Source organism: Orycteropus afer, unplaced genomic scaffold (genome assembly GCF_000298275.1).
Source record: "Orycteropus afer afer isolate SDZICR_OR568_19922 unplaced genomic scaffold, OryAfe1.0 scaffold00065, whole genome shotgun sequence".
In the NCBI taxonomy this organism is placed as follows: domain Eukaryota; kingdom Metazoa; phylum Chordata; class Mammalia; order Tubulidentata; family Orycteropodidae; genus Orycteropus; species Orycteropus afer.
Genome location: NW_006921652.1, coordinates 8,782,545 through 8,805,423, shown reverse-complemented (window position 1 = coordinate 8,805,423; position 22,879 = coordinate 8,782,545). Strand labels below are relative to the sequence as shown.

Sequence of the window (22,879 nt, the reverse complement as noted above, 5' to 3'; positions counted from 1 at the left end):
CAAGACACACTTGGACATTTTTGCTAGGCAAGGAACACAGGAAGCCAAAAAACTTCAAGAAAGGTCTGGTGGACTACATAAGGACAGGGAAGAGAGGAGAAATGGCTGAGATGTGAAAGTTGGTTATTCAGTCTAAGAACTCTTGGGTGTTTCAAACTGATTGGAATGTACAGTCTCTCAGAGACGAATTTTTACGGAGAGAAGGTGAAGCTAGAAGATGCATTCAGAAACCCACAATCCTAAGCACTTCCTTTGGAAGTTTTACAAAGCTGATTTTGATAAAGGTGGTACACTGAAATTTACGTGCAAGGGGATTGTGGGAAGGTCCAATACACTACCTAATAAGATCCAACAGGGAGAACCATCAAGGAGGCAGCCACAGCGACCACTATCTCTTATAGACCGAGACACGTCTTGTGATTGTCCTGGAGTTTTATTCTCTTGATGCTGGAGCTGGAGTAGCCCTCGTCGCTGCCCAGGCTCTGCATGCTGCTCCGCTCATCAGAATCACTCACGCTGCTGCTGCTCCAGTCCACATCCCCGGTGAGATAGTCTGTGCTTTCAACGTCAACGTCAATTTCTTCTGTGGGGAGGACAAGAGAGACAGAGAAGTTGGTGAAGGCATTCTTGGTCTGGTTCTAGCTACACCTGGCCAGAAAACTCAGGCTGACACCCAAGCCAACCCAAACTGAACTCTCCCTTGGATGTTATTAATGTGAGCATAGGAAAGAGGGCTCATTGCTGAGGATCTCACTGCTCAGATTTTTTGAATCATAAGCAATTTCCTATTTCCCTGCATGCTCTGTCTCCTGTGAGAAGCACTGGCAGGTGGGAGAGGGAGGAGGTTCAGGAGGAGGCTGGCCCAGGATGCAGGGAGAGGGCTCACCCCTGTCCGAGTCCGAGCGCTCCGAGGAGACCGTGGAGCCAATGCTGTCCATCCGTATCCTCTCAATGCCCAGCTTCTCCAGTTGCCTTTTCAGGTGCCGCTGCTCTCGCTGAAGCTGGTCTATTTGGTGAATGGCTTTTCTGTCGCAATCTTCAAGTTTCTGCAAGTCAAAGAGGTAGTTGTTGGAGCCCACAGGTGGACTTATAAATTGGCAACAACTCCACATCTTCCTCTCTAGCAACGAACTATGCCAGGTTTCCTCAGGAGCTCTGGGTGTGTCAACAATCAAGCTCCTCTCTGGGAAAGGAAGCATGCTGGCCAGTGACTGCTGGCTTCATCTGACTTCTTTAGCATCAAACACTGGGTACTTGTGTCATCACAGGACTCGGGGGGGGAGCTGGGACACTGTGGCATCTAGGACCCCTCAATGTTTATATCAAAGACACTGCAGGCAGGACGCCAGGCTTGGTCTCTCTTGTGTGCAGGACCTAATCACTGAACAAGAGAACTACATGTGACAGGAGCTTAAGAAAGACACTGCCATTTAAAATGGCGTAATTCAAGTCCACGTCCCAATTACATCAGCACTTTTGTGTGTCAGGCCAAATCTCAATTAACTTCTGTTTGTTAGCAGGAAATAATGGTGCCTTTTGAAGTTGTGATTTCAGATTGTCCAACATAGAGCTTGGAAAGCACATTTTCATAGATTATTATTATTATTATTGTTATTATTTTTTACAAATCTGTCCCCTCCTTCTCATATTCTTCAGATAATTAAGAAGATTATTTAATTGTGGTTGTTCTGCTTTAAATAGAGGTTCTTTTCCCCAAGAATTGTCACATGTGTAGGCTACCAACCACATTTAAAGTGTTACTTGTCCTGCCAAGGTACGAATGTGTAAGCATTCTCAACAGTGGTTCTGGCTGCAGTGTTCAGGAATTTGAATACAATTCACCTTACTCTTTGCTTACAAGTTACACACTGAGGCTCTAGTATATGCCAGACTCCCTGTGAGGTGCTAAGGATAGAAGGTAAGCACAAAGACCCGGTCCATTCACTCATGGAGTCTATAATCTAACAATGGAGACAACTAAATAGTCACCAGATCATGTTCAGATTTCAACTGTGACAAGTGCTAAGAGGGAGATACTCAATGTCAGGACCACACTGGGAAGAAGTGACCTAGCCAGGAAGGCAGGGAAGGCTTCCCTGAGCTAGTGTTACTTGCATTGAGATCTGGAGGATGAGCAGCAGTTAACAAGGTTGACGAAGGGAGGAAACAACATGTACGAAGGTCTCTGTGGCAAGAGAGAGTGTGACAAATGCCAGTGATTGAACGGAGGGCAGGGGAGGCAAGGGCACGGGGGTGTCTGGTGCATGATGCTGCTGCAGAGGCAGGCGAGCTCAGGCAGCCTGCTCCTAGAACCTGTCCTGAGCCACAGAAGGGTTTTTAATAGGAGGGCATGTTGAGTTGAGCTTAGAAAGGATCGTTCTGGGGAAGCATGGAGAAACTACTGGAAGGGGCCAGAAGGATAATGTCTTAGGAGTGCTATAGTAGACAGTGGCAGGGTGAAGACAGAAGCTGTGAAATACGCAGGTCTTGGAAATAGCTTAGATACTGAGGGTGAAAGAAGTGGACACCTGTCAAGGATGACTCCTGAAATCCTGGCTTGAAACAGTTGGATGGGACCATTTAAGGTCTGGCATGAGAGTGGGAAAGAATCAGTGGGCATGCTGATTTTTAGGTGCTTGTTATACACCTTAAAGGCAGGGTGGAAGAGCTTGGAGATGTCTCAGAGGAGACGTCTTCCCAGAGAAACAGTAAGGGCCTGGGTTAGGAACATCCAATTTACAGATAACTTGTATTTGCCCTTTAATGTCACGAAGTTTGCTCACTTGAAACAACTGAACCAACCCTTACAACATGTTCCTCATCACAATCACCTTCACTTGCTGCACGTGCAGCTTTTAAATCACTGAAAAGGCTTTAAGCCTTCTCCATTAAAGTAAAGCTAAATAAGAACAGTATGCACCTGTTCCACTTACCTACACCTTTGATTTAAAGACACACTTAGGAACGGATCTTGTTCATAACCCGGGGACCACCTGTATACATTTACTGGCCTCCCTAACAAGAGACAAATGCTTCCTGGACGGGTAAACACAGAAAAGCATCCTAAGGATGCACTTACCTTTATGTGCAATTTGGCTTTTGTTAATAAACTCAACGTAGTGTGTCGACTTGATTCAGGCCCCAGCGGTACTAGCCCCTTCAACTTCTCCAGGCACAAACGAAGATGGGCCCGCCTACAAAAACAAAATCAGTAGCATTTGAGAATTTCACAGTGGGATGGAAGGTACCCTGGGAAGAACACATTCTAAAATACTATGACTATGAAGACTATGAAGTTGCCCAGTGATGGCAAATGCCAACATAGACCTCTTGCCACATAAACATCTTTTGAAACCAGACAACTCTTGTATAAGGCAAGGAGAAGTAAAATCCAAGGTTTTCTAAAGTTAAATCTATTTACAATACAGGTGTCTGATACAGGAACTAATATCTACCATTATAGGCATATTTATTAGGTTATCTAGATTTCTGAGTTACAGTGTGACCCACAGAACATCCAAATTCAGAAAATAATGACATAAAAACTAAAAATCCAAACTCAGTGCCGTTGAGTTGGATCCCACTCACAGTGACCCCTCCTTGGGTTTTCAAGGTGGTATCTCTACAGAAGTAGACTGTCCAACCTTCCTTCCAAGGGGTGGCTGGTGGGTTTGAACTGCCAGCCTTCTGGTTAGCAGTCAAATGCCTTAGGCCCTACGCCAACAGAACTCCCATGCTAGGGTGAAATTCTGTTCAGCCATACTTTTCTTTCCCTATCCAAGACTAAATTACTATAACTATTACCATTGTTGTACACAGTACTTGCACATAGGAATGACATATTTGCATGGTTATTTGTTAGTACTATTTGTAAAATAGGAAAGATTGAAAACAACTCAAATGACTATCAGTAGGGAACTGGTTATAAAAATTATGGTGCATCCATACTGTGGAGTACTATATGCAGCTATCAAAAAAGTACTGTTAATGTCCTCTATGTATGGTTAGGAAAGATCTCCCAGACATATTGTTAAGTGAAGAAAGCAAGACAGAAAACCGTGTATCATGCTATTGTGTATATAAACATGTACTGGGAAAATAAGAATCTCTATTCATGTTTTCTTATATGTGCATACTCAAACTCTGGAATGATACATAAGAAACTAATAACAGTGGTTGGGTAGGAAGAAGGCAGGGGATATAGTCAGGGACAAAAAAGAATTTTCACTGCACAATTTTTTGTACACTTTTTGGTTTTTCTTTGGTAGCATAGTGCCTAAGGCACTACCAGAAGGCTGGCGATTCAAACCCACCAGCCACTCCTCGGAAGGAAGGTTGGGTAATCTACTTCTGTAGTGACACTGCCTCAGAAACCCAAGCAGGAGTTGCTATGAGTCAGGGCTGACTCGACAGCAAATAGCAACAACAACAACAAACCTATAATTATTATTATTCAAAAAGTTAAATAAATACTTTTTTAAAAAAAAAAAAAAGGAAAAAATATGTTATTGGCACAGCTGTACTAGTAAATGTGCTGAACAGTGGGAGGCAACTGCATCTAGGCCTTGGAGCCTGGCAGAACAGCCTGATGAAGGAACAGAGCAAGAGAGGGAAAAAGGCTGGCTGAGGAGGGAGCCACTTGACTCACTGAAGAGGGAGCCTTTAATGACAAACTTGACCAGAAGCACAAGATCCCCTAAATTCTTAGAAACTAATTAACACTACATTAAAACCTTGATTTGAGCTTTATTCTATGTAACTTTAAGCTAAATGCTAGCCTTAGCAGATTCCATGAATATGAGAAATGGCCCAGATTCATTTTTTGCTTAAGCCAACCACCACCTTAAAGCCTTCCCGGGCCACTCCAGCCCATAGTGATTTCTCCATTTTCCATTCATTGGGAAGTTCACAATACTGCCTGAATTATTTGGTATTTGTTACTTAACCATTCACTGCAAACTCCTTAGAAAGCTGGGGCTTCAGCTTAATCATTGCTGTGTTCTCACAGTGCTTTGCACACAAAAATGTTTAAGAAATGTTCGCTGAATGGATTATGTCATCTATTCAACTAGACGTTAAGCTCATAGAGGACAGAGTCCATCTCATTATAGCTTTGCATCTTCAGCAGTGCTAAGGGTCTTGGGAGTTTCCAACCAACGTCCATTGCCTACACACAACTACCTGGAGCAGAACTCCCTGCAGCCCAGGAGGCTACCCTGAAGCTGAACTCTGAGACAGCTGCAGTGCCTTAAAGCTTAGCATGCCCTTTTTTTCTCTCTTAAGAATTTTACTGTCTTAGCAAAAGTTGGAAAGGCAGACCAAAAGAAAGCTGCTCAGAAAGACAGGCCAATTTGCATGATGCCGACCCAAGAGGTCTATTCACATACTCCTGCAGGACTTCAGGATGCTCCCCCAGGCAGATCTGGTAAGTGTCACATTAGACAAAGAAAAATCCTCCTAAGCCCCTTCCTCATTTGGCTCATGAAGGATCCTGCACTCTCCAAGAGCCCACTAAGCCTTGACAAGCTGGAAGAACACAGCATTCATTTCTGAGCCAGGAACATTTAATGATACAAAAATGGCTTACTGTTTGATAAGACAGCTACTTGCTCTGAAAACCTGTCCATATGAAATAGCCACAAGCAAAGACTCACATTAGAAGTCTGCTTCTCCCACTACAGCACGGGGGAAAAAAAAGTGCATGAAATGTGCAATTTTTAACTCTAGCTGAGGGAGATACATGTCTGTTCAGGGGCTTGTGTTTGCTTACCCTGGATAATAATCTTCTTCAAAAAGAGCCATGAACACAGACTATGTTATTAGAAACATCATTGAGAAAGTATAATTTCTCACTTATCCAGCTCTCTAACTTCTCACTACAAAGTTTACAGCCTAATTTTTAAATTAGGGGGGAAAAAAACCTTCAAAAATTTAAATTACATTTAAACATTTTCAGTCTACTTGATATTTGTAAAGACTGTATGATTCAGAATAGTGTCATATCAGTTCTTTTATGACGTGGGTTTATATACAGATATGTATACTCATATACAGATATGACTACGTAAATTTTTTAGGAAGTTTGTCTACTGATACAGATGTAATAAAGTCATCTTTCCATGCATCGTCATTTCTTGTCCCACAAAGAGTCCAGTCTAGAAAGTACAATGTTCACTAACCAAATGTGGATTTCTAAAGAATACCCCCAGTTGTGAAACTAGAAATAGACCATTTGACTAACTCGAGCTGAAGGAAATACATGTCCGTTCAGTGTTTTGTCTTCGGCATGCCCGCCTGGCCTTCCCCAGGGCCCTGCTGCTCTAGCCTGCTGGCTGCCCGGCCCACTGGCCACTTGTCTGCAGACACATCCCCATGCCAGTCCTTGGGCCAATCACAATGGAGGGATGAAGTATACTGAGCAGGTTCAGTTCCACTGTACAGTAGTGAAATTCAGTCTCGGAACTGAATAAAGAAGCAAACAGACCCCTCTGTAACATGTGTAATAGCTCCCATGAAGAATCCCCAATCCTGAAACAAAGATAACACTACACACACACACACACACACATTATGGGATCTGGACCCTTTACCCAGCCCTGAGCACCCATGGAGCTACCAGATCTGAAACAAGTAGAACAAGTACCTGCTCAGCTCTCCTTCTTTAGCCCTGACTATTCCCGTGTGAAGGACTCCAGTCCTTTAGAAGAGGCCTAACATCCCATTTTCAATCAGGCTGAACTCACTCTAGGAAACTAGCAGGGATTTTGCCACACTGGGCCACATATTCTCAACAAGAAGCCACTGGATACCTCAGTCTGACCCCTGCTAGGATCTCCTCCCATCACATCTTCTTCAGCCTCCCCTCAGTTACCAAGAGCTGCCTCCCAGCCCCCTGCCCCCAGCAGCAAGGGGCTGTGCCAAATCCTGGTTCCCTCCTTTCTCTGACTCTTCTTTTTGCACTGATCTCTGGGTGGCACAAATAGTTAACAGCTCCACTACTAGATGAAAAGCTGGTGGTTCGGACCCACCCAGAGGCACCTCGGAAGACAAGCCTGGTGATCTGCTTCCGAAAGACCACAGTCTTAAAAACCACATGGAACATTCTATTTTGCACACATGGGATAGCCAAGAGTCAGAGTAGACTCAACAGCAACTAACTAATTATATACTGCCTTGGACTTAGGTCATGAACTTTGACAAACTTTACTTGCTGACTTTTCAGAAAAATCACTTTAATTATTCTGAATGGACTGATAATAACTTTGGTCTTGAGTAACATAAAGAAACCAATCTTTGATCTGAGCTATAATTGGTAATGCTCAGAATCAAGCTTGACCTATACATAGTGATAACCAGTTTAGATGCAAACTATAGCCTCTCTTAAGTTTTTTTTTTTTTTTTTTAAGTATCCACCAGCCACTCCTCGGAAGGAAGGTTGGGCAATCCTACTTCCGTAGTGATACTGCCTCGGAAACCCAAGGAGGGGTCGCTATGAGTCGGGGCCGACTCGACGGCAAATAACAACAACAACAACAACATTTAATTATTTTTCATTTTCTTTTCTGTTCTGGATCTATCACTTCCCAGACTACAAAATACTAGTGTAGTGATTAAGAGTAAAGGTTTGGAATCCTGCTTTGACACTTACTCCTTGTGTGACCTCAGGCAAACTACTCAACTCCATGCAGCATCAGTAGCGTGAGGATGACAAGGCCTACCTGAGCAGGCTGCTGTGAGTATTAACTGGGACAACGCATGGAAGCCCCTGGCCCAGGGTCTGACTCGGAGTGCTCTGTGTATAGTAGCAATCTTTCTTTCAATCTAGCTTCCTCTCCAAAGGGATAATTACTGTGAGCAAACAGATAATTATAGCACTGTAATATTCCTTTTAAAATCAACAGGCAACTCGAAAGTGTCTCAGTAGGCAAACAGAAGCTCTCTAGTAAAATTCAGTTTACTGACCCCTTCCATAAAGAAAACAAACACCTCGTGCCATTAAAATATTTAATGAAAAATCAAATGCATTTTCCACAGAAACAATGACCTTACTTATGCTCAAAGTCCCATTTTTTACTTTAAAAAAAATTTGCAAGCATTTTATAAAGTTCCTTTGTGGCCATCCACATCATGTACAAAGAAGGGTCAAAGGGATTCTAAGATTGAGAGGGAAACACCTGCCTCACTTCTACCTGCTTCAGGAGCAAGCGTGCTGAAGTGTGCCTGGACCTCTCTCCTACACCTCTACTGTGATGACCAAAGGAAAAGAAAAATAGGGGCCAATATATATCAATCTTGGAAATTCAAATACACATGACATCTCAATTCACTGCCACTGAGTCAATTCCAACTCTTAGTGACCCTATAGGAGAGAATAGAACTGCCCCACAGGGTTTCCATGGTTATAAATCTTGATGGAAGCAGACTGCCTCAGCTTCCTCCTGCGGAATGGCTGGTGGGTTGGTTCTAACTCCAACCTTTTGGTTAGCAGCTGAAGTAGACTAACCACTGTGCCACCAGAGCTCCTTGGATGTGACAGCCAAAGAACTTAAAATATCTCAAGTATAATAGCAAGAGACAGTATAAGATATTCAGGAAAAGATCTATGGGAAGAACACTATAAACTTTTTCTACAAGATATAAGAAACCTGGGTAAATGGGGGAAAAATAGCACATTTCTGAACAAGAACTCTCAAAATAAAAATGCTAGTGTTCTCCAAAATTTCTACAGATTAAATAAATTTCAAAGAAAAAAAAAAGCCAATAATGTTCTTTTTAATGTCAGAAAATTGGTCTAAAATTCATCTAGAAGAATAAATGTGTGAGGCACTGCTAATATATTTGAAAAAGAAGAATTATGAAGAGGAATGTACTGTATCAGATATTAAATTGCATTATAAAGCTTCAATAATTAAAAACAGTGTAGTACTAGTGTAGGAATAGACAGACAAATCGAGTGAAGAGAATAAAAATCCCCAGAAACAGACCTAAGACTAAATAAAAATTTAGCATGCAACAGAGATTAACACTGCAAATCCTTGGGGGTAACAATGGATTATTCAGGGGACATTTATCAAATATCAAAACAAAGCCAAATTGATTAAAGATTTAAACACAAAATATATTCATATACCACATAGTTCTGTTATTACTTTTTCTTAACTTTTGACAGATGTGAGTTACGGAAAACTAAACATCCAAGTGAAGGAAGTCATTAATGAAGACGGCTCTGGGCTGTTTGTAACATTACCTCCTACCAAGCTTTTGCACTGGCAGAAGGCACCTGGGCCAACCAGCATGCCTTTGGACAATCCTGAATGAAGCTCTTATTTCTGCCTCCACATCAAGCTCCCTTAATTCCAGCCATGCTCACTCCCAGGCTGACAGAGTTGTAAAGTGGGGAATAGGTGCAATAAAAGAATGTGATTACAGGTAAATAGTGCTATCTGCTCAAAGTAGCTCCTAACTTTACTATGCTACTCCTAGAGTTCTCCTTGACTTGGATGCAGTAAAGATCAGGAAGGGTATCAAACCAGGCATGCACGCAGGTGTCCATGCATATGTGTGTTTTGAGGGAGGCTCTGTTACTGGAGATTGCTTTTTTTTTTCCATTAAAGGTATAGCTGAAATTACTTTTTCCCTCAGGCTCTCACAGTAAAGTGTATGACCCCAAGAGTTATAAGGCACAGGCATTCTGTAGACAGGATGTACTGGACAGCAGCCAGTGAAGACAGTAGCTATGTAATTAGGTTCACAGGTGGAAATCTTTCATTCATTTATTCCACTAGCACATTTCAAAGGATTACTATGTGCTGCTATTTTTTAGTGCTGAATAAGACTGAGTCTTTGGGGTACTTAAAAATAAGTAGGCATGATCAACCATGTAAACAAATTGTTGCAGAATGCTTTATCTGAGCTATCTTCCAACAATGACAAATATCAACTCCTGCCTAAAGTTCTAAATGGGCTCCCCTCTGCTCTCCACCAGACATGTTCTATCTTTTCTCTCATCCACAAATGTCTCTCACTTAACTTTTCCACAAAGCTTTTCAAGCTGTCATGACTATCCTAACTTTTTCTCCTTTTCCAAATAGATCACATTCATGGATTCATCAATTTACTCACTAAAGATCTCCTATGTGTCTGAGTAACTATTTTGTTTCTTTCATTACTAAATAATGGGAGGAACCAAGTCTTCTGTATGGTGTTAACCCACTGGAACCTAGAAATAATAATGCATTTGTAGATGCTGGTTTAAGAGCAGAATCTGATTATCTTTGGTAATTTGTTTCTCTCTTCTTTGAAGAAAACCCTACTTGCAGGACATGATTCACTAGACTTTACTGAGTATTAGGTTTTCATTAACACTGGGCCTGAGACTATTAACTGAAGGGGAAGGAGGTGGGGGAAGGTCACATAAAAAGTAGTCCATTCAATTCTGAGGCTTTAATTTTATCTCCTACCTTTGTACATAGATTTAGCCAATTAAGTAGCCTCATAATTCTTATAATTGGAGAATGAAGACACATATAATAAAAAGAATTTCAGATATATGTGGGTATGAAGTTTATAAAAGAGGTATTTAATATACAGTGAAAAAAATCTTATTAAGGAATCAAAAATAATTCATTGAAAGTGATTATGGGTTGCAAGAGATCCTAGCCTTCTCCAGATTTGGAGTTCAGAACAAACCTTACTAGGTTAGAAAACAAGTAAAGACAGCAAGTCATGCTTTGAGAAAAACAAGTACTCTCCTTTTTCTAAAATGATCCCTTTATAATCAATTGCTACATTGCATCATTATCACCAACTTAATTGGAACCCTGGAAGGTTTTGTAGATTTCTCATAATTATACTCTTAATCTTTGTAGACAATACAAAGGTACTATATACTAGCAGTATGGGATGCATGTCATTCAATGAACAATGCATTAGTAGCAATTCATGGTGGCTAAATTTTGAAGGTATAAGATCGCTTATTAAAAGTATGAAATGTATATGGATAACTTACTAATGTTTCCTTTCCAGAGTATATGTATGTATCTGTGTGTGTGTGTGCACGTACACACACATGCACATTTATTTATTACTTGCTGACTCTGTCTTACCACTTGACCATTGGTGCCTAGGATAAAAAGTCAGAGAGTACCACCAGTGGTATGGGAGTAGAAGCTGGCTCAAAAACCAGCACACACCTCTTCTCCAAGTTTTCGTAAGTGCAAATGCCACTTATCCAAAATGTATGGTGCAGGAGAGAGAGATTCAAGTGGTACAAATCTGACTGCTACTCTATACCAATGACACAAACCAAATTTGCACACGAATCTCTATATCCCTTCATTGTAATAACCACACCATGCTCTTAGCCCCATGTGGCAAGAATGCAATGTGGATTCCTCTTATGAAATCCTAGAGTGAAATATGAATGTGGTCAAAGGAGTTCAGAAGCAGTCACAGTGGTGCAATGCATATCACAACTCAGTCTTAATGCAAAAGGCAGGCCCCCATACCTACTCCAATAGAGAGAGCTTAGCCATTCAAAAAAAAAAAAAACCCGCAAGAGAAACAACTATAAGGACCTGCAAACAACTAGAATATTCTGACATAAGAGACTTGAATGGAATGGTTTCTCATGCCAGGTCAGATGTCACTGAAATACTGTCAGACCAAATGAGAATAACAGCTTAGATTAGCCTGTTGAGTCCTCCCCACAGAATATGCAAAAAAAAATCTTTTGTCATAGGGTCAAAAGACTCTGGCAGAGGTAACTCCCTAGACCAGCTACCTAATTCCAGCAAAGCCTGCATATGTACCATTCCAGAAAAACGGTTGTCTACTATTAAAGGAGATGCCAGACCCTTCTTCTGAAAGAGTACATTCTAGCACCTGACTGCTGACCAATTGGCTACAGCTTACATGCATTCATTCGTTCAGTCCCCATTTGCTGAAGGGCTTACTAACAGGCATTTAAACCAAGGAATCCCTAAGAGAAACAGAAACAGCAGAATTATCATCAATATAGCTCACAAAAACAACAAAATTAAAATATTTCTGAAATCCCAACAGTAATTAGTAACTACAGTGGGAACCCAACAGCAATTAAGATAATATAAAAACCCAGGAATACCTTTTAAAGAAATGCGCAAGATCTACATGGGAACACTACACAACTTTGCTCAGAGACAGAAGAGAGAGCTTAATAAATGAAGACACACACCAAATCCTGGATGGGGAAATCTGATATGTAAACAGAAACTTTTTCAGATGTATTTATATTGGAATTATGCATTTTTTTCAGAAATCCCAAAATAACCTGGGTATGGGGAATTTTTTAATTGATTATAAAATTCATCTGGGAAAAGAAACTGGTGAAAATAGCTACGAGCATAGTAAAATAAATAGAGACAAATGAAGGGAAGAGACGAGATTTACTTTACCAGGTCCTCAAGTGCATGATAAAACCTCAATGATTAAAACCACGCTTGGCACAGGAGCCCTGGTGGCACAGCGGTTAAGAGTTTGACTGTTAACAAAAGGTCGTGACTCAAACCTACCACCCACTCCACAGGAGAAGGACATGGCAGCCTGCTCACATAAAGTTCAACAGCCTTGGAAACCCTATAAGGCAGTTCCACTCTGTCCTACAGAGTTGTTATGAGTTGCAATCTACTTGATGGTAACAGATTTGGTTTTCTTTTGATTTATATTGGCACAGGACAATGGACTGGAAGGGCCAAGTCCAGAAATACTTAGCCATGAACAAGAAGTATGTGATAGAGGCAGCAAATTCAATCAGTGAAAGAAGACTGACTCTATAAAGGTAAATGATAAACTGGAAAATTATGTGATAGACAAAAAACCATCTTTCAGATACATCTTTTATATTACAGTCTTTTCAAAATGAACTAAGAAAAAGAGAAATTCCTCAGTAGACAATTGGGCAAAGATTGTTTACCAGACAATTCACATATATACACACAGATACAAATTGTCAATGAAGATATGAAAACTGTTCAACTGTGCTAGTAATAAATGTAAATGAAAATAATTTATCTTTTTATGTATCAAACTCATAAAGCCCTGACATTATAACTTATGAAGGTATAAAGGAAAACAGTGCCTGCAACCTATTTGGTGGCCAATTCAATAATCAACACAAAAATGTTTTTACCATTAATTCCACAGCTATAAATTTATCCCAATTAAATAATTATATGATGTTGGACAAGAGTTTATCTACAAGGTGGTTTAAGGAAGCATTGTTTATATTTGCAAAACACTGGAAAGAACCTAAAATAGGGGATGGGTTAAATGAGTTATGATGCATCCATTTGATATACTGATTATTCACTAAAAACAATTCTAGAGAAGGAGGTTTAATGGCACTGGAAAATGTTCATGACATAGCTTGTGAAGAAGCTACAAACTGTTTACTATATGACGTCATGCTGGTCACAAAAAAAACTATGCACAATAGACTATATGAATATAGAAATAATGATAATAGTGGTTGCCTCTGTGAGGTCTATTATAGATTATTATATTCTTTTTGCTTTTTTGAACTTTCCAATTTTTCTACACTAAAGTATATATTTTTGTATTTAAAGTTATTTGCTAAAAACAATGGTAATGATATACATCAAAGTTCCACTGGTTTTCTCTGAGTGCTAAAATTAAGATTTATTATTTTTTAGTATGACTTTCCATATTTTTCCAATTTTTCTACAAGATCTGTTTAAAAGGAAAGAAAAGAAAAACCACACACTCACTCACTAAAGATGTTTCCTTAGGAGACTAGACCTACAAAATTAGTTAAAATTCAGAGAAGCTCAGGCCAAGTGCCAAATGAGAGTTCACAAAGAGTGATATGAAACTGAGCACCTCCAAAGCAGGGGCTTGGTTTTTCTCTCTGTATCCCAGCACTTAGTACATGGCATCTTAGGTGCTCAACAGGTATTTCTCAAAATGGAAAACACTACCACCCCCACCACTGACTCCTACCACCTCCATTTTAGAAGTCTTTCATCTTCCCACCAATGCCAAGCTAATTCAAAGTGGCAGTGTAGAATATAATAGATTCATAGTAGACTCCTGATAGAACAAACACCAACTAAGGTATTTAGACTCTTTAAAGTGCTACAGAAAGTCTTCTGTTTTTTTAAAAAATGAAACCAAGGTTAATCAATTCTGCAATATCAAAAAAATAATTCCATTTAGGAAGTTCTTTTCCTAAATTGCTTATTTTTCCCCCTTTTTTTCTGGATGTGTGATGTTTTAAGGTAAAAATGGTTAGAGTGTATTACCATTTGGCAAAGTGGTATTCTTTAACAAGATTCAGCTACCAAAAACTGGGAGACCTCAGGAGCAGCTCTTTGCCTGACCTTACAGCCCTGAAATTCTCAAGCATCCACATTAATAAGGGAAAAGAGCCCCACAACTTTAACCTCCTCCGCCTCTGGACTGCAACAGCCGATTGGCTAAATTAATAAAGTGAGTTCCCACTTCCTTCTCTTCTGTTTCGTATGTTCAAGACTAGAGAAAGAATTACCAAGGTCTCAGAAGACCAAATTCCAAAGGAGAAAGAACAATAAGAAAACTAGATAACCAACCCTTCAACAAGCAAAAGTTCACTGGTCTATGGAAGCAGGCTGAATTATAAGCAGCTTGCTCAGTAGTGGCTTCAAATCCATTCTTCTAGAGTGTTTGCTCCCATACCATCCTATATATACCTCAATCTTTGCATGTAGTATATTAACTAAAACAGTCTCTACATCTGTCTCACGAGACAAACTATACATTTCTATAGGATAGAAGCTGTACTCACTAACAATCCAGTACTGAACTCAGCACCAAGCAAAAGTTCTTAGGACACAGTAGGCAGAAAGTACACATCCCTACACTGCTAAAATGAAGTATAAAATCGACATTCATTGCCATTCCTGCAGAAGGGAAAGGTGCATAGATGTAGTAAGCCTAAGAACCTCTACCTGAAGGGGTGAGATTTTAGTAATAATAATAAAAAAACAATGCCTAAGTAAACAATTAGAGGGGAGAAGTACTAGAAGGCATTTCAGTAGACAGCCCCAGTTCACTTCAGAGGCAGGAAGAAGGGGGAGAATCAAAATATGAGAAAGAGAAGCCCCATCTTCCAACCCTTTCTATCATAAGAGATAAATTTGAATTTCTAATTCATGTATCAATTCCTAAAGTACAAAGGAAGCTTGAGCAAAACATAGTCAGCCACAATATGGAACAATTAAAAGGGAAGGAGAGATGAGGAGAACCACATGTGCCAAGAAGTACATTCACCCCAAACAACACACACATTACACAGTAGAGAAAGCTAACTGTTCGCCGTGTTCCACCACATTCCTGACTGTAAGGGTCTGGTCTGTCCTTTTTACTGAAGAAATATAAATATTCAGATTCTAACTTTCAGAGTTGGACTATTTTTTCAAAAAGGGTGTGCCCAAAACAACCACATGTATTTACAGAAGCATCATTACATATCATCTTGTTCATGAAGGGCACCAAGAAGCCACTCACTCTGGATGGGTATCTGGTATTTCAAATTGATGGGAGCCAAGAGACAAGTGAGAGGTTTGTTCTATGGTTCTAAGCCCTGGCTACATATGAGAATGACCTGGGGGAGATTTAAAAAATACTAGTATACAGGCTCAACCCAAATCAGTTAACTCAGAATTGCTGGGGGTGAGATCTGGGCTTTTTTTTTTTAAAAAAAACTCTACAAAGAAGTATTAATTTTGTTCAAAGCAAGTTATATATATATATTTTAAGTCTTTACCTACTAGGGATAGAAAATTTTTACAGATAAAGTAAGTGGGATTTGCTTTAAAAATTTAAATTTGTGTGGAGAGGAATATACAAGATTGGCAAAAGGTTGATAATTGTTGAGGATGACAGAGCCATAGGAATTGACTTATTCTCTCTACTTTTGCATATTTGAAATTTTCTATAATAAAAAAAAGTTATATAATCAGCAGAAATAAACATTTGTTGTCTTCCCTCTCCTAAAAAGTATATGTGTATACATGTACATACATATATAATGTGTTTAATATAAACCATTTTAAGAAATGCATTAAAATGAAAGCTCTCCGAGTGATTCTAATGTGCAACCAGCATTGAGAACCACTAGACTGCATCAGTGAAGGATGAGCAACTTGATTTGGAAAATAAAGATTTCAATAAGCAGCAAGAGGCAAGCCAGGTGAGGATGATCCAAACTCAGGCCTGCAGCAACATCCAACCCAGTGAGGGTGGCAGGTCTCCTCCAGTCAGTCACCATCTCCAATTTCTGTCATACATGCATTTGTTTGAATTTTGAGAAACCTCATTTACAAGTAAACTGCAAACACACACATATCTGTATCTATATCTGTCTATATATCTATATCTATACACGTGTTTGTGTATACATACACACATATATGTATACATTTGTGTGTATATGATTGAAGAGAACACTATCAATTATAATCAGTTGCATGTAATTTAAAAACAAACAAACAATTTTTTGGAAACATTACCTATGAGCATTCCTCAGGAGGGGGCTAGGGGATGCGGACTGAAGCCACAGTCTTTGGAACTAAGTGATTAATGTACAGGGCTACTTAGAAGGTTCTCTTAAATCAGGGGCTATTACTGGGAAGAGAAGCAACCAAGTCTCAACGTAATGAAGAGAGAATGCACCAAAACTCCTCCCATTCCACCACCAAAATCCCCAACTCACCTATTTTTCTCCATTTCATTGTGAGTTGATCTAAAAGAGGAAACAATAAGAAAATGATTATTCCTGTCTTGAAGGACTACTTCAACATCAACCTGATTATTTTAACTTCTTATTCCAAAGTTGGTAGGAGAGAAAACAGAGAAAGGGAGAAAAATTCACTGGGCTCTACTAAAGAAATTAGTCCATTTGGGGAGTTAAGATAAATATCTAAAACAGTACAAGGAGAATAACAAGCTAAGAGGATGTAGTCCCAGTGGAAAAAGAATCCATTTTAAGGCAGGAAATAAAAGGGGGTCTATTTATAAAAGAGAAAAACAGCTGCACAATACGATGTGATTTTGGGTTATGTAATACCACAAAGCTGAGGGTAGGATAGTGGAGGCGGCATCCCCACTCTAGCTCTGTACATTTTTCTAGGTGTAGTATACTACAATTTTATGCTAAGTTGTTTAACTATAGTTTAAAATGGGTAAAACAACCTTTCCTCCAATCTTTGTATTCTCTAAAAACTATCTTGTCCTGAAAGACGCTACTATTGAGTCGCTACAAATGACTTTAGGAAGGAGTTTCTAAAACTCAGCCCAACATAAAGACTAGTTGAAGCAGTAGTTAGGGTGAAATTTGAAGTTCAAGCTTTGCAATTGACTAGCACTATAGAAGAAATCAAACTCTTGACCATCCTGTCCTTGGTTAACCCCTCTATAAAAAGGGAATAAAAGTAATTGACAATTACCTACTGAACAAGCATGGATCAATGAAGTAGCAACTGTAAAAGTGATTAGAGAGTCTTGGATGAAAGCTGTGGTGGATCTGAAATCATATTATTAGTATGTTTATAGCTGCCCTTGAATATAAGGTCTGCTCTAAGAACTCATGGGCAGGTTTCCACAAAAATCATAAGCAGTCAGTCAATGCAGCCACTTTAGTGTCCTTCCTCATACAGCTCCTCCCTAACCAGTTATAAATAAACTGTGTGAGGAACCTCCTAGCATTATAAAGGAGCTGAATCTTGACCTTTCTTATATAAGGAAATGCTTATTCCCTGACTCAGGTCTCAACTTCTGGGGGCCATTAATCTGTACCTTACTGGGTGTAGAAGATAAATTCTCACAGCAATCATGGACGAACACTACCTCATGATACTCAGCCACTAACTTATACGGGTCAGGGGAGGTACACTGTCACCAAGTTCATTCACACCAGGAATCTGGAGGGATGGTGGTGATGGTGGTATATGTATATGGTGGGACCTTCAAATGGAAAATTTCAACAAAGCACTAAAATGTCTCTTCCACAGACCCTTGGGATATCAATTTTTATTTAGGAGGCGGGGACAAAACAAAAAGAGTATTATTTTTAAAAATTTCAGAATATTGGTTTTGTAGATAACCAATATCTTAGGCATAGTGCCCAAGGCATTTGACTGCTAACCAGAAGGCTGGCAGTTCAAATCCACCAGTCATTCCTCAGAAGGAAGACTGGACAATCTACTTCCGTAGAGATACCACCTAGAAAACGCAAGGAGGGGTCGCTATGAGTCAAAATCGACTTGATGGCACTGAGTTAGATATTTGGAGTTTAGATAAGGATATGTGGACCTTAAAATTGGTTAACTTAAAAGCTTTATATTGGTTCACTTGGTTGTCCCTTCTCCAGCCACATTTTTCTAAAGGTTTACTTCCTATAATGGCCAGCAGGCTATCACCATTAACAAGAATCTGGCCTGCATTTTAGTTTTAGTTTTAACAAGGAATAACAAGTTCAAAGTCTGACAGGTTTTTAAAATGGATGAAAGTATATGGCAACAGCTGACCAAGATTTCCCTGTATAACAAAGTGGGAGGAGGAAGGGAAGAGGGTAGATAGGTTTAAAGGAACATGGTCTCTGGTAGTAGAAATAACAATATGCAGGGTACTCTTACCAAAAATTTTGGGGTTCTTTGAATGAATATATATATTTATTTCACATATTATATATAATATATATATTTATACAGTTATTATATATTTTAATTATATGTATATACACACACAGAGATATATATTTAAATTACTCTAAATCTCCAAGATAAACTTTTAACAAATTCCATAGTAAGCATAACTCCTTACAAGCCTTGAAGAGACTTCTGGAAACTACAGCTCTTATTTCGTTATTGGACCTGCTGAACACATGGTGATTTTTAATGGGCGGTTTATACCTAATGGACATTAATGAAGTACATTTGGTTTATTAAAACTGCATCTTTAATAAAAAGCAGGCAGTTCAAAAATAGTTCAGAGATTGCTTGCCATCTCTGTTGATGGTTAAACATTTATATTTTTAATTAAAGCATTAGAAGAACACATAGATACTTTGTGTCAAAACTATTTCCCATGAGATTACTAAAAATATTTGGTAACTCTGGATTCACTGATCTAGGTCAAATTTCACCATTTAAAAAATATATTCTAGCAAAAAGATAACTAAACCAAATTATAAAGTATCTGAGAAATGGGAAAAGCCCTTGAGTTCAGAAAGATGCCACATGTCAGGTCAGCTCTGTAGCCCACATCCTATAAAAGAACTGGCAGTAAGCCTTGAACTTCCCCTTTCACATGAGTGCCAAAGCTTGGTCTACTAATTTATCAAAACCGATTTTTAAAAGCTCTGTATATTAACTCTAAATAATTAGTAACTGCTTTTAAAAATCATTAGGAACAAAAGAAGTTTCCATAATAATTCTCTGATGGTTCCAAAATGATTAATATTCACCATTTCATTGTTTTTATTTTCCAAATAAGTAACTAGAGAAACTTAAGATCTGCATTTTCAGTTCCAAAGAAGTTTGATATGTGGTTCAATCTTATTTTGCATTGTTCAAGGGAAAATACCCTCCAGAATCTATAAGCAAAGAGCACAGCAATTCAACCTGAATCAGTAAGAATAAACTGTTATCCAATGGTTATGTAAACCAGCAATCATCTCTCCCTTACCCCTCACTTTAGTTCAAAATTCTGACCACACATGGCCTTGGATAGAAGTCTAATTGAAATCAAGGAGTCAAACTGCATTCTCTGGTGAGATATCTCACTGCCAAGTAAGGGTCATTCCAAATGGGTCACTAAGGAAGTGATCACATTAAAATAAAACAACCTACTCTTGCTGCATTTGTTTGCTTGGGTGCCATCTCCAGGTTTAATCATGGTCTGTCAGGGATCTTGGCACCACTGAAGATGTCATATTAATTGCTAGTTAAAAATATGGACAACTGTGATTGTTTCCCTGGAAACAATCTAACCATGGAAAGACAACCAAGTCATTAGCAGAAAAGAGCTTTTCGCAAAAACCAGGAATTAAGGGCCATTTTTCAGGAATAATGCTGATTACTGGAAAGGGGAAAAAATAAATAAATAAAATAAGAGAAAGAAAAGAAATGAAGAATCAGTATCTTGGCCTGAAATCCTCAACTATCATTCTTCTTCCCTAATCGTCCTATGGATCAAGACACTTCTCTTCAACTGACAGTTCCCATACTCTGCCATAAGTTTCCTGTGCAACTTAGGAAAAACAAATGTAAGGTATTAAATCTGTACTATTATACATGATAACGCCTCTCTAATAGTAAGTAGAAAATAATAAAAACAACAAATAAACAATACTTTTCCAGAAAAATAAACCAAAAGCCTCAGAAAAGTCTTCCAAACAAAAATTTAAAAATTAATACTGTAACAAAAGGCAACACAGCTTACTTGTTTTTATACCATTGCATAATACAAGTCAGTATTCAGTTTTATTAAAGGGCCTCAGTACCCATGTGCAGAACTATTAGCTACTACCTTCAGGTAAACTAAAGATGGGAAGGCAAGGAAAAAAACATCAGGTAATTACCAGGTTCACCCTTTATGTGCTTGCTTATTCAAGAGCACAGCACATGTGTGCTGCACACACCCCATGTTCCACTAATAACACAAGGACAATAGGGTAAACTAAGGACAGAAGAGGCAGCAAGAACAAGTGAGTTTTAGGTTTAAGTGGGGATTTTCTGGCTTTTAGAGGTCTGTATTGTGCCACAGAGGCTATCCAAATACAGTTACTTATACAGAGTTATTTAAGGGAGGAGGGATAGAGGAGAATGACATTCTAAATTAATGATGAAAAAGTGAATGATTTTAATTTACTAGCATGAAAGGAATAATAGAAAAGATGTAATAAGACAAATTTCCTAGTCAACGAAAATTTTAAGGGCAAATTGGGAAAGAAAGGGCAGTAGTAGAAAGGACAGAGCACTTACGTGTCAGGAACTATGTTTAGGACTTTAATATGTGATTTCACTGACCATTAACGAAGTACTTTCCAATGAGATTCATAGCTTTTAAGAACTATAAGGTAATTTATAAGGCTAACATGAAAGGGCTGTGCCATATTAATATTTTAAAATCATGTTTCTCCATCACCAAATAGGTAGGTTTTAACCTCAATAATTTTCGATAGGTTTTAACCCAGTAATTCCCCATCGTCGTTATAAAGAGATGTAACCAATTAGATTATCAAGCAAAGCACTGATTTTAATTTACATGTTAAATATGAAATCCTATCACCTATGCCAAATCAGATTTTTAAAAATCTATTTATAAATATTTACTATAAAAAGTAAGAGAAATGGATAATGTCCAGCTTTTTCAATTATAGAAAACTTGCCCTGAATATACAACTTCTGAAGGCAAAATATCATCACTGCTGCAAGTACCACTTGAAGCTTCCATATATTTTTGTTTCAAGAGGGAATAAAGGCAAAATTAAAACAAAAGCCAAATACAAACTCACAAAACCATTGCTCATAAAGAAATGTGAAACACTTCCATTTCTCTTTTATTTTAAATCCCCTTAATCCAAACACAAGGGCTGCTTCCTCCAATGGCTTAAGACCCAGTGTGCATTACTGAATTATGACCACCACTGAATGCACTTACAGGGTTATAATAACAACAGGCAACTTAAATTTTGCAGTTTGTGTCATCTACAGTTTAATCTAAAACAGAAAGAAAAATATTTACCAAATTACCTGCTACTGCTGTTATTCTTCTTGGATTTGTTCCTCCGTTTTAAGGCATCTCTGTCCTTGCTATTGTATGGTAACATGGAGGCATAACCATGTTCAGCTTCTAGAAAACCGGAGGATGCAGTTAATGAACGAGCCCCGAACATTCAATACTCTGCCCCCACCAATGTCTTTATTTTCTCTTTAAGAGAACATAGTGGAAATAATTAAATGCAGCAAAGTGGAATTCTGCGAATAATTAAAAAAAAAAAAAAAAACAAAACTAAATACTCTCAGTTCGGAGGTGTAAGGATTCCAGCTGCTCATTGTTGAGAGAGACACAGCGAGTCGCTCGCTCATCAAGCCTGGGTTTCCCATTCGCAGTGTCCCGCAGGCTGGTGTGTGTAAATCGGACCTGCCTCAGGCGAAGGTGCGGGACAAACACGGGGCACAGGGGGAAAGGGAGGTGCTCCTGCTCCAGCTGGGAGACAGGGCGCCAGGCCCACTTGGGGGCCGGCGGGGGCGACCCGGGTAAGGGAAACCAGGGGGTCTTGACTACCCCACTCGCAAGGGGGTGGGAGGCAGCGCTCGGGACAGCCGGGGTTGACAGCCCCTTTCCAGCCCCATTCATTGCTTTGGTACCGCGGCGGCCTTCCTCGGAATGCGCGTGGAGAGAGCTGGAGGGGTTGGAAGCGCTGGCAGTCGCGCTCTCCGCGCCTCCAACAACCTCCGGAGCGGCTGGACCCCTCGACTCGTGGACCAGCCCCTCTGGGTCCCCGGCCCCGACTCGACTGGGCCCTCTCCCCGTCCCCGTGCACCTCTCTCCCGCCGCTCCAGGTAGTCGGCCGCCTCAAGCAGCAACTGGATGTTCATCCGAACCGCCGTCGCCATTCTGCACTGGGGGCCGGAGCCACGGGACCAACCCCCACTGCCCACGGGCTCGCCGCCGCCGCTGGACACCCGCGCCCCACTGTGGACTCCGTGGAGGAGGGCTGAGGGAGCCTCTCTGGCGATCACTCTCGCTGGGAGGGGGAGGAGACCAGTGAGCTTGGCACCGCCGAAACCGTGACAGAACCCCAAGCTGAGCAGCAGCCGCCACCGCCGCGGAGTGT

General features: G+C 39.8%; 1 protein-coding gene across 1 annotated transcript; it reads right to left on the bottom strand.

Annotated features, from left to right (window-relative positions):
* Window positions 1–395: 395 nt before the first annotated feature.
* MXD1 (MAX dimerization protein 1) lies at window positions 396–22,658 on the bottom strand. Its single transcript, XM_007940095.2, has 6 exons — window positions 22,586–22,658; window positions 21,792–21,891; window positions 16,751–16,780; window positions 3,080–3,194; window positions 887–1,046; window positions 396–583 (listed from the first exon to the last, which is right to left on the bottom strand). The coding sequence occupies exons 1-6, from the start codon at window positions 22,656–22,658 to the stop codon at window positions 396–398; spliced, it is 666 nt and encodes a 221-aa protein (XP_007938286.1).
* Between the last annotated feature and the right edge of the window lie 221 nt (window positions 22,659–22,879).

Excerpts from the sequence above, each read along its gene's own strand:
- MXD1 (XM_007940095.2), bottom strand. The coding sequence starts at position 22,658 with ATGGCGACGGCGGTTCGGATGAACATCCAGTTGCTGCTTGAGGCGGCC. Across the intron at positions 21,892-22,585 it reads CCTGGAGCGGCGGGAGAGAG|AAGCTGAACATGGTTATGCC; the intron begins GTGCACGGGGAC and ends CCGGTTTTCTAG. Across the intron at positions 3,195-16,750 it reads AATGAAATGGAGAAAAATAG|GCGGGCCCATCTTCGTTTGT; the intron begins GTGAGTTGGGGA and ends TTGTTTTTGTAG.